At 41.7% G+C, this 12,468-nt stretch overlaps 1 protein-coding gene across 1 annotated transcript in view; it reads right to left on the reverse strand.

Moving 5' to 3' along the window:
* Positions 1-1,374: 1,374 nt before the first annotated feature.
* The window catches only part of RAPSN (receptor associated protein of the synapse), a 17,478-nt gene continuing 6,384 nt past the window's right edge, over positions 1,375-12,468 (reverse strand). The window contains exons 3-8 of the mRNA XM_015822056.1: positions 12,307-12,465; positions 11,603-11,701; positions 11,403-11,525; positions 9,873-9,926; positions 7,280-7,479; positions 1,375-1,629 (exon numbers count right to left, since the gene is read on the reverse strand). Coding sequence (XP_015677542.1) covers positions 1,557-1,629; positions 7,280-7,479; positions 9,873-9,926; positions 11,403-11,525; positions 11,603-11,701; positions 12,307-12,465 — 708 coding nt within the window. The 3' untranslated portion in view covers positions 1,375-1,556. The remainder of the gene's footprint in view (positions 1,630-7,279; positions 7,480-9,872; positions 9,927-11,402; positions 11,526-11,602; positions 11,702-12,306; positions 12,466-12,468) is intronic.

Below are 12,468 nucleotides of genomic sequence, written 5' to 3' on the forward strand. Positions count from 1 at the left end.
CCAACATATAATTCTCTAAACCATTCTGGCTTCCTAGTATATTGTAGATTCTAAATCTGCCTTTATCTTGATGTGCCCTGGGCACACAAGCATCCATCCTTGACCTTTCTCTGCTAGTGCCTTTGGGCCATTTTTCAGATGACTCACTCATATATATCTCCCACGATTTATATATATATATCTCCCACAAGCAACATTTAGAATTTCTTATAATGTTCTTCCCACTCTCCTAAAACAGCTTCTTCACAGAATGTTATGATATTGTATTTTTGGTCAGGGTGACACTTACTAATAACACTTATATGACTTAAGTGAATATACATCTTTCTTTCTTTCTTTTTCTTTCTTCAAGTTTAGAAAACACTGACTTAAGGCTGTGATTTTATTTATTCCAGTATAAACAGTTTACAGAAAGTATAAATACATTGCTGACAATTCCATGATTGGACCAATCACTGCCCATATAACATTACAAGATGATGGCAAAGGAATACAAGGCAAGAAACATTCCCTGGGACACTGTAAGGCTTCCCCCCCCCCAGTCCCATGCAGAAATTGAATGTTCTGTGAGAATGTAAGCAAACTAAAGATATCAGATACTTCCAGAAGAACAGAAGGATACAGCTGTACAATGAAAACAGAGACATACTGAAAGAATTACATTGCTGAGAGGCAGTCTCTTAACTCTGACATATTAGTTAAACAATCTGACTCCTTCCAGACAATTGGACATCGAATCGCAAAATTCCCATGTTACCTAAAAATTCTGGAAATCATTTGAAAAGCATCAAGTTGAGAAAAGTTCTTTGGAAATGGAAAGACACATTATGAATGGCTTAGTTGTTTTAAACCATAAACAGCTGTTAGGTACCAATATAAATTATGAAAAATATCAGTCAGAATGTTAAGTTGAAGTAACTTCAAGCAATGTCTGGAAAAGAGTAGCTGTTACCATGCCTACAAGAAAGTAATATTGTGCCAGTTCAAGAAGCATTATGTAGGCAGGATCAGTATGCTTCCCATGAGGAATGAATAGAATAGAAATAGAGTAAAATAGAATAGTTGGAAGGGACCTTGTAGGCCATCTAGTCCAACCCTCCGCCCAAGTAGGAGACCCTACACCATTTCTGACAGATGGCAATCCAATCTCTTCTTAAAAGCTTCCAGTGATGAAGCTCCCACAACTTCTGAAGTGAAGTATGAGTGTCAGAGTTGGCCCTGAAGGAAGCTAGCAAAACAAGCAGAAAATTAAAATTAAAATCAAATTGAGATTGTGGAAGATCAAGCCAACAAGTTGTTGAAGGAGCAAAGGTGGCTTATTCTAGCAGCTGGCTTTGAAAGAGGAGATGATACAGAATTCCTGGAAGAGGTTCACAACTCAGATGTGTGAAAGGAGATGACAAAGATCTAGGTGTGCATTTTCCCATCAATTCTGCAGGAGATTTTGTATCTATATGATGGGTTTCATCTCTAGATCCTGTAACAGAACTGCTCCAGTGCTCTGTCTTTTCACACCTAATGGATGAATTTTCTTAAGTCATCAATTCATCAGCAGATCACACAAACCCTGGTTTAACTGATGAACGCCGGCAGTTGGGGCAACCTCGTGTTCCGTTAGTCTGCAGGCACCTGCAGTGGGAAAAGACAGTAGGGGATATCTTAGGCAGGAGTCTGAGTAATACTCAATTTTATATTCCAAATTCTGATGGAGAAGGTCATGATTTTTTTCTGCTATGATTTCCTGCATTTTTCATTGAAGTGATTGTTTTAAATACTGTAACATATTCCTTAATATCAGTATTTAAGGCTATCTTACCTTTCTGTTCCTATAAGGAAATGCAACATAAACAAATATAATTAAGACATGCTTAACATAAACAATGATAATTGAAACAATAATTTAATTGGAATTTCACTCATTTAAAATTATTTGAAGAATAAACACCTTCATTGAGAAGCATTTCAATTTTCGCAACGATTACTTCAAGAAGGGAACCAATAATACGAACATCATTTTAACTGCTGCTTTTTTGTGCTTTGAGGATAACATATAAGTATTGCTATCACATTTGGTCTCTTAAAGATATTTAGGTACTTATATTTTTTAAAATTAATAGTTATATCAGCAATAATGAATCCTTCTTTCCTTTCTTCCACCATCCACTATACCAGGGGTAGGCAACCTTGGCTCTTTTATGACTCGTGGACTTCAACTCCCAGAATTCCTGAGCCAGCATGGCTCAGCTTGGAAACCTCTCCCTTTCCCCTCAGCATGGCTGGCTCAGGAATTCTGGGAGTTGAAGTCCACGAGTCATAAAAGAGCCAAGGTTGCCTACCCCTGCACTATACTATATATTCACAAGCTACTTGAGGATAACCCAGCTCTCTGTGCTTAGCAACATGACTTGTTGCAATGCAGAATAAAATTTGATGAATGTTAGTCTCTGATTGCAATAGGACTAGAATTATAAATAATTTGTTCTGATTTTAAAGAGACCTAGTACAAAGCACATTGGATCCAATTTATTTTCTTCTTGCATTACATTTTCTCACCACATAAAACGATCTGATTAACACACTGGAACAGTATACCAGCCAAACTAGAATGGAAACATAATCTGACTTTTATGGGGTTCAATTGCACTCCAGGACATCTCTACAGGCTATATATCAATGAGTGGGTCTTAAGGGAAAATAGCCTCCTCCCCTTTGCCAATGTCCCCATCCCTGATTAATTTATTATTTATTTTACCATATTTCTACAACGTCCCGTTTTGTGAGACTCACAATAGTGAGCCTGATCAAAAAAATCCTTCAAGGCAGTCATTTTTCTCTGCAGAGAAAGAGAAGGAAAAGAAAAAAGAACCACTACTTTTTATTTGTACCTGTAATGGTTTCCTCTGACCCCAGGGGAAAGGGTGGGTTGCAGTTTGCAAAGCATTACAAGCAGAAAACATCTGCACATTTCTTCTGTAGGGAAAGTTGAAATATGGCACTGGTGACTAGTTTGGTTGCCATGGCGTAGAAAAACATTTCCGGCTTTGTGGACTGGGGGGGGGGGGGGGATGGTTTGTGCAAGTGGCTGGCAAGCACGTGTGCGTAGCTCCATTTGCGCGAGTAGCATGCATACCGTTTGGCACTCATGCAAATGGAGCACATGCACTCGCCTGCTGCTCACACAAATAAACATGCATGTGCGCTCACTGATTGTTTCGGCGGCCAGTTGCAAACCCCTCACAGCCCACTAGTGGTCCACAGGTTGGGAACCTGTGGTCTAGATTACTAACATGAAATTATGCAGATAGGCAGAGAGTGGTGGTTGATAACTTTCTCTTCTTATAAGGCAGGACCTCTTTGGGGCCATGTACAAGAATGAGCTGAAGATTCCTTATCCCTGAACTAGATCTTTCACATGGTGCTAATCTTCTTTCCTTCATTTTTCTCAATAGGCAATGATTAACATGTTAAGCAGTGGACATTGTTCTTAGAATATCTAACTTTTATTTTAAAGATAGCAGTTACTTGTTTCATTTTGCTATTTTCCAGAAGTATTGCAGATCCTGTTTTCTTTATTGAAGAAGTCTAAACAACTTTGCAACAATAAATGCTCATTCACTATTTGCCATGGCCAGTGCAACATGTTCACAGAAGTATTTTTGTTTCGGAATATTTGCCATGCTACTTAGTGCACTCTAAAGTTAACCTCACTGTCAGACATTGGCTGCCAAAAACACTTATCCATGAGTTCATTTGCTATTTTCCTTGTAATGTAGGCCATGACAGCTCTTTGTTTACAAAAGGCTGTCCAAGTTTCTCTCTTCAGATTGAATGTTCTGTTTGAAGAGAAAACAGGATAAATACATCAACACTTTTCTAGATCTCGTGCATACTTATTAAACATAATGCTTCTTCACCTATTTGATCTGCCAATGTGCATCACTTCTCATGATGCAGCCGAGTTAAATCTCAACAGATTATTTCTTGCCATTAATTTTAGACAATTCGTTTGAAGCAATTCTTTCAATCCAGAGGTTGATTCCGAATCTATTTATATTTTGCTTTTATGATTCTACATATTTATTTCAGTTGGGGGGAGGGGGTAACAAAAGTTATCAATTCTTAACAATATTTATTGTGCACAGTACAAATTAAAACCTACCGTAATTTAAAAAGTCCATCCAATGAAATTAGTCTATAACTTTAAAGTCAAACCATTAAATAAAGATTATCAATGAAAACTACCCACCATACATATTTCAAACAGTACCCTTCAATAGTGTTGGGTATATATAAATCTATAATTAAATTAAAACAAGTATTAACTTACAATAGGAATCTCAAAAGCTAAGGAGATAGGGTGAGATGACCAGGCTCTATGCTAACTAACTACTCAAATAAAAAAAGTTTTTAAAACATCTAAAAGCCATCAAACTTTCATGAAGAGGAGGGAGCTGATCTGAAAGTTTGCAAGGCTAGGCCCCTGAAAATTGGAATCTGGACACCATAACTCTGGAGGGAGACCTTGTTCAGAAGAACATCTGGAGCAAGCAGGACTGTCAAGAGAAGTAATGAAAGACTAATACTGGCAGGCTTGCCACCCAAGAATTCCAAACAGAAAGACCACCGATTAAACTGGGCTCTGGCTCAAATGGGGAACCAGCAAAGAACCCTGAGCTATAATGAGATATGAGAATAGTCTGGAAGGTGCAGAACAACCTGAATGACACTGTTCTGGATTAAGATGAAGGGACAGAAAGAGAACATGTGGACATCTACCATGTGACTATAATAGTAATGTAGGTGAGAAGCTACCAAAGTATGAACAAATAAAGCTACGTATAGTTCTCCCCTCCCCCACCTCTTACAAATAATAACCAGATGAAAACTAGGAACTCTCACTATAAATTCAATTAAAGGGCACAAAGTCAGCTGATCATAACTCAAGACCTTCCCTTGTTCTAGTAGTGTTATAATAGGTACCCTAGGTGCAACTATGTACTGAACTTCAGTATTCTTTCTTGTCTGCCTAATTACCACTTTCATTAACAGCAATAATAAAATATTTTTCCTATCAATTCACTCATTAATAATGGGATTGAATTATTCAAGGCTTGAAAACATTTATTTCCACTCAAATTAATTGCTCTTTCCACTAGTATTTTAAAATCTGTTTCTTAATGAGGACCTAGCTCTGATTGACTTCTGTTACATCACTATTACCAGACAAGATACTAATTGTCTTGCTTTGTTCATGAGGCTTATGGGGTGGAGGTGGGCAAATGAAACATTTGTGTTCTATCTGCAGCATTTCTATATTTTTTTGCCTTATTTGCATCATGTATGTAGCAAGTTGAATAGCAAAAGTGGGTAGCAGGTTAACTTCATTTTCTACAAAGAGCGTGTGCCAGTGAAAATGAGTATGTGTGTTTTGGTCTTCCTGAGGAATGAGGTTATTCTATCAGTTGAGTGCATGCAACCATAGAAAGGATGTTGTAATAATAATAGTATTACATTGAGATGTTGCATTTTCTTAAGAATTGATGGTAGTGTACATGGCAAGTCTCCCCTATTTTATCATAACAGCAGCCCTGCATGGTATGTTATGCTGTTAATACCACTTTATAATGCCTTGGTAAGACCACATTTGAAATATTGCATCCAGTTTTGGTCACCACGATATAAAAAAGATATTGAGACTCTAGAAAGAATGCAAAGAAGAGCAACAAAGATGATATGGGGACTAAAGGCTAAAACATATGAAGAACAGCAGCAGGAATTGGGTATACCTAGTTTAATGAAAAGAAGAACTAAGGGTGCCACAATAGCAATATCTAAGGGGCTGCCACAAAAAAGAGGGGATCAATCTATTCTCCAAAGCACCTGAAGGCAGGACAAGAAGCAATGGATGGAAACTAATCAAGGAGAGAAACAACTTGGAACTAAAGACATTAGAACAATTAATCAGTGGAACAACTTGCCTCCAGAAGTTGTGGGTGCTCCAACATGGGAGGTTTTAAAGAAGAGACTGGATAACCATTTGTTTGCAATAGCAATAAAGCTTATATACTGCTTCACAGTACTTTACAGCCCTCTCTATGTGGTTTACAGAGAATTGCCCCCAACAATCTGAGTCCTCATTTTACTGACCTTGGAAGGATGGAAGGTTGAGTCAACTTTGAGCTGGTGACAATCGAACTGCTGGCAGTCAGCAGAATTAACCTGCAATACTGCATTCTAACCACTGTGCCACCACAGCTCCTTCCCAATGGTATAGGCTTTCCTGCTTGAGCAAGGGGTAGACTAGAAGACCTCCAAAGTGTATATGTGTGCATTTCATGGATCCAGTGAGTTTTTGAGATTAAACTAATCTCATGTGTGCAATACTTTTTAATAATTATATTTTATTATAGTTTTATATCTTTATTGTAGGATAACACTTCTTGTGAGGCAGTTATATAAATTTGATAAATATTTTAACATGGTACATACATGTTTTGTATATGTAATAGTATTAGTTTTGGCTGAATATTATGTCAAATGCATATTTTAAATGAAAACCACATTTGTTAACATCTTTGCAATTCTAAGTTGTTGTTTTTTCTAGCTCTCAGCTTTCTAATGCAGAGAGGACTGAATGAGAAAGCACCAGGAAAAAAAAGGGAATAATCGCAATACACATTCAATCACATTGCGTAGCACAGGACTGGACAACTTGTGATGTCTAATTAAATTCAGCTTCTAACCAAGTTAGAACATTCTGCTGCATGCTTAATATATACCTGATTTTTCTATTTTAGGGTAGACCGTGTAAACAGGGCTGCTGGCAAGTTGTTAAGCCACAGCTGATAACTGTGTTTGGCTCCATGGGTCATGAGTTTTTGTGAATTTGACTCTCAAGCTTGTTCCCTGATTCAGCATGCTAAAATTTACTTCTAAGTACACAGATATTATGCCTAAGTCAGAACTCATTAAAATTGGATTGTAAGGATATAAGAAGCCAGCTAAGACGTTGATAAAATGATGTATTCTTGAGAAAAAAAATCTAAGTAGCAGATTAAAAATCAATTTTGGGAAAAGTATCCCAGCCTCAAGGATAAAAACTTTAGAGATAAGGAGTTGTTTCAATGGAGTGGTAGAAAGCATTTTTAAAATCATGAATGCCAATACAGAACGTCCTTGTTTCATTCATTCCGGAGGAATTACCTCCCCTTTTTTGTCTTTAGGATTTTGGTTTTTTTTTATTCCACCATGGTTTGCGTTCATCCTTTTTGCCCCTTACTTTAAATGGAAGACATGGGAGCAGGGCAATGCCTGGAGCTGGTGGTTTCTGTCACCAATGGATTCACCACACATGCCACAGTAGAGTTCCATTTCTTCAACGCATTCATGGAACTTCACCACATGATTACGAAGTTCCCTCTGCTGACCCTTTGTGCGATAGATCCCTTCACATAGGCAATGAACTTTCAGCAGGCAGAGCTGCATAAAAGAGAAGACAGAGAAAAATAATCACATGAAAAGAATATTACAAAGGAGGCAATCTATGGGCCCAACACATTCCTAGTTCCTGATTATCCAAAACATGGCATCTTTTAAGCTTTTGAAATGTGATGTTCTTTTCCATCCCTTCTGTTTCTTTTTATTTTACTTAGCAGAAGCTCACCAACTGTCAGACAGATCCTTCTTTTCTTTGGCCATCTGTTGTCTCCTCTTCCCAAATTGTGTTTCTTACCATTCCTATTTGTACTGCTCTATAGCACTTTGGGGGGAAATGGATGATTTCACTCTTTGCTTACCATTTTATCTTATACATTCAGCAATCGCTTCTTTTTTCATAGTTACATAATTGTATACCCTGCAAAATGCCCCCTTCTGAAGAATTTCGTGTGAATAATGCTAGCAACATAGAATGTTTAAGGCTTGGATTTCTCAGGGCAAGAAATTTTGTGTGGCTATCCCTGATACCCCCAAAACACAGGTTCAAAATGTTTCAGGATCTTTGGGTTAAGATATGGTCTTTTCTAACATCATCTTTCCAAAGCATAATTAAATACCGTACCACTCAGAAAAGTCAGGAGCTGCACATATTCCACTTTAGGAGATGCCCCATTACCCCAGAATCAAAACATCTGATGCTAGGTTTCCACTCTGCTGTGTAACCCCCACAGGAGAGCTATTTTTCTGATGAGTGACAGAACCTCATCAACAACGTTTAAAGCAGGGGTCGGCAACCTGAAACAGTGAAAGAGCCACTTGGACCCGTTTCCCTCACAAAAGAAAAAACTGGGAGCTGCAAAATGCGCTGTGGGGAGCAGGGCACTTGATTGAAGAGTGGAGCCTAAGGCGAGACATGCCCCCATCCAGCTCTGGTACGGACGGCTCTGCTCCCGGCGACATCATCGCGGCCAGGGGTGGTTTTGCCTACCTTGCAGGGAGGGCGGTAACCGGGGGGGGGGGGAAGCAGGAGGAAGAAGGAGGAGGAGGAGGGTGAGGAAGCCGCCCCTGCCCCAGCCGGGACTGCCGCCCAGACTGGCCCGGGGAGACGCATGGCCAGCTTGGCTGCCCAGGGAGCGGCCCCTGCCGATGCCCCTGCCGGCCGGTGGCCCAGTTGGGACTGCCACCCAGGGGGCGGCAGGAGGAAGAAGAGGAGGAGGAGGGCGAGGAAGCCACCGCCGCCCCAACTGGGACAGCTGCCTGGGGGGCAGCAGGAAGAAGGGGAGGAGGAGGGTGAGGAAGCCACCGGCCCAGCCGCCTGGACCGTCCTGGGGAGACGCGTGGCCGGCTCGGCTGCCCAGGGAGCAACCTGGGGATGCTGATGCCCCCGCCGGCCACTGGCCCAGCTGGGACTGCCACCCAGAGGACGGCAGGAGGAAGAAGGGGAGGAGGAGGGCAAGAAAGCCGCCGCCGCCCCAGCCGGGACTGCCGCCTGGGGGGCGGCAGGAGGAAGGAGAGGAGGAGGGCGAGGAAGCCGCCGCCGTCCCAGCCGGGACTCCGCGCTGCCCGGGCTCGCCCTCCACCCATGAGATGTAGCCAGGGCGGGCTGCTGGGGGGGCTGGTGCCACGTGGCCTGCTGGCACTGGCTGCGATGCTGTGGCTGCTTTGCCTGACCGGCCCCTGCCAGCCCCTCTGCCTGGTACAAGTAAGCTGGGGGGTGCGCACCCCGTGGCCACTTCGCAACGGCGATCTGCAGATTCAGAGCCTCCTCCCTCCCCCCACCCCTGACCCTCCATTTCTGGCTCTGCTGCTGCTTGGCCAATGGTCGCACCGGCTGGGGATCTCAGGGGCTGCTCTCCCTTGGGGCTGCGGCTTGTGGGAGGGCTGGCCTGCTCAGTGGAGGCTCTGGTAGGCCGCTCCCAGCAAGGATCCCGGGGCTTCCCCACGCGGCTCCCTGGCCACGTGCGCCTCGAACGGGACCAGCCCGGGAAAGGGACTTCCTGAGCCCTTCTCCCAGGGGGTGGGGCACCCGGGCGCAGGGCCAATCAGGAGCCCCGTGAGGGGGCAAGTTCGCATGAGAGAGAGAGAGAGAGAGAGAGAGAAGGGAAGCACAAGTGCCTCCCTGTCTGTCTCTCTCTCTGCAAATGGCGGAGGAGGCTCCGGAGCCACAGGAGATGGCTCAAAGAGCCGCATACGGCTCCGAAGCTGCAGGTTGCCGACCCATGGTCTAAAGAATTGGAACACAAATATGGGCCATCACTGTTTACCCCTCCCTCATGATATTAATGGGTTATTAATGATTCAACATAATATTTGGGCACGTAGGTCCATTTTCAAAACCTTGGAGGTCTGTTATCAGGCAGAATTATGACATACATACATTCGCACACATTACAAAGAACATGAATAGAGTAAAAAAAATGGAGATGAGAACTTACTTTGTTTCCTAATCCCTCTGCCAGCTCATGAGCCCTGTCGATATTTTCTAATGCCTATAGAAAGCAGAACATATATATATTTGAGTCAACTCCGTAAGACTTAGGGCAGCTTACAACGTTAAAAGATAATACAACAATAAAACAGTATGAATAGAAGTCATGTGCATTCCGGGGAAAAACCCAGACACATGAAATCCTAGGGCATCATCAGGGCAGGAGCCGTCTAAGGTCTAAGGAGGGATGCTATTTAAGAGTAAAGTGCTACAACAAAAAAGGCATGCTTCCTGGGTCCTGATAGACGACATTGTTTAACCAAAGGAATTTGGATTGTCAGTCCAATTGTATAGGACAGGCAAAAACTATAGTCCATCAAGTAATCAGGCCCCATGCCATGAAGTGTTTATAAGTGAGGGGGATGAGGTGCCAAGGTATGCAAGATGATGTCTTGAAATACGTGGTGGTTCTGAAGACCTTGTTGCTTGAATCTATGATATGTACCTGAGGGTGCCAAGATAGGGAAAACTGCATTAACCTAATCCCTGGAAGTCTAGATAATACTAGGAAACATTTACTCCCTTTATTTTATAATAGCTGCATACTATGCATATTCAAAACTATTTGTGTATATACTCTATAAAAATACATACATATATATATATATATATACACAACACACACACACACACATATACACATACACAAACACACACAAATCAGCTTGCTGTAGTAATTTAAGACACTGGACTAAGAGCAGGGAGACAGCGAGTTCTCATCGTCTCACAGGAATAGAGGCCAGATGGGTCATTTAGTGTCAGTCACTCTCAGCCCTAGACCTGAGAGTCAGCCCTAGGAATTTGAAAAACACCCCAGAAGAAGAAATGTCAAACCATTTCCACAATATTTCCAAGAAAACTGCCTATGTTTATGAAATTGCCAAGAGTCGAGATTTCATGATACCCAAATTATACATAATTGTTTATATTTATATATATTCTATTAGTAGACTCTGGGCAGTATACAAACCATAGTTAATTAACCTAATAAAGGTTAATAATGTTCTTCATCCATATTAAAACAACTATAGCCATAAAACTAGCTGGGTAGCCCACAGGTTCTAATTCTGGGTCTAAAGCCTACTTATAAGCAATGGTTTTTAGTGTCTTCTGCAATGTCAGAAGGAAAACAGCGTATCTTATGGAGAAACAATTTTCAGTTGATCATTTCTAGATGCTCAACTACAATGAGTGAATCCTATTTGTTAAGGTAATCCCAGCACTACTCCATGTATTTAATTGCTTAGACATAACTGTCACACACCTAGTGTATTCATCTTGCAGATTAAAAGGTACATTAGATAAACAGTTTTAGCCTAAAATACATGCTGAATACTCGTTTCCTCAGTATGGATGTTACTATGTGGACAGAAAGACTGTCCATAGAAAAAAACATCATGCATTTTAGAGCCCATTTTGTTGGTTCATAACAATGCAACTGTATCTAATCAGTTTCTTACTACAGCCTATTACTGACCTTGTCGAGGTCCTTTTGAATCAGCCAGCACTTGGCTACACCAAGTAGCACCTGAACTTGTCCCAGACGGTTTCCAATCTCAGTCATGATGCTCATGGAGGAATCATAGCGGGGAAAAGCTGTCTGGGTTGTAAGAAAAGGTTGTCAGTCGCTGTCCACTACTGCCCTCAGACAGCCTGTTTCATAGGAGAGGGTCATACCTGTACATCTGCACGGCTGCGATGGATATCAGCAAAGCAAAGCAGGCACTGTGCTTGCAAAGGACGATCTCCATGCTGAAGGGCAATCTTCATTGACTCCTAGTAAGACAAGCTTTCAGAATCACAATTTGAACTTTTATCACATACTAAGTTCTAAATTGTGACTATTCTAAGAAACGGGCGTCTGAGTGAAGGAAAAGGGGTGTCTTGTCCCGTTTGCAACCCACATTAAAGACAGCATCCCTTCTTCCAAATTCTTTCAACAAAATAAATGATTGAAGGAAGAGGTAGGTTATGCAATTTGGATCTTCCTCAAACAGTCAAAAATACTTTGCCATTGCTTTGGAGTTTTATTGGGTTCCTTTGCAATTCAAAAGCCACTTTCTTTCACCAAAGGAAAGAATCTGTGTTCTTATAAAAATAGTGGCGTGTACTGATACTTATAAAGATGGCTTTCAACTTTTTTGCCCCATACTGGGGCTTCATAACCAAAAACAACTTGAATTGGCAGTTGCTGCAAGATGGCTGTAGTATGGCCAACAAAACACACCAAGAACTAATCAGTTTGCTGCAATAATCACAAAAGTGATTAAAGTATGACTCAGAATGGTCAAATCTGCCTTCTTCAGAAAGTGATGCAACTGACATACCCTCCCAAAGCGGAGAGCCCTTTAATTTTACCCAGCAGATTCCCCCACACACACCTCACAGCATTCCATGGCATCTGGCAAGCGCCCCAGCTTCCGATAGGCTACAGCCATGTAGAACTGGCTCATGGCTCGGTACTTCAAACTCCAGCCTTTTCCATAATCATTCACCAGCTCTGCTGCCTTGCATGGGAAAAACAGAGCTTTTTCATGGTCCTT

This window comes from Protobothrops mucrosquamatus, unplaced genomic scaffold (assembly GCF_001527695.2).
Source record: "Protobothrops mucrosquamatus isolate PMUCROS unplaced genomic scaffold, P.Mucros_1.0 scaffold1452, whole genome shotgun sequence".
In the NCBI taxonomy this organism is placed as follows: Eukaryota; Metazoa; Chordata; class Lepidosauria; order Squamata; family Viperidae; genus Protobothrops; species Protobothrops mucrosquamatus.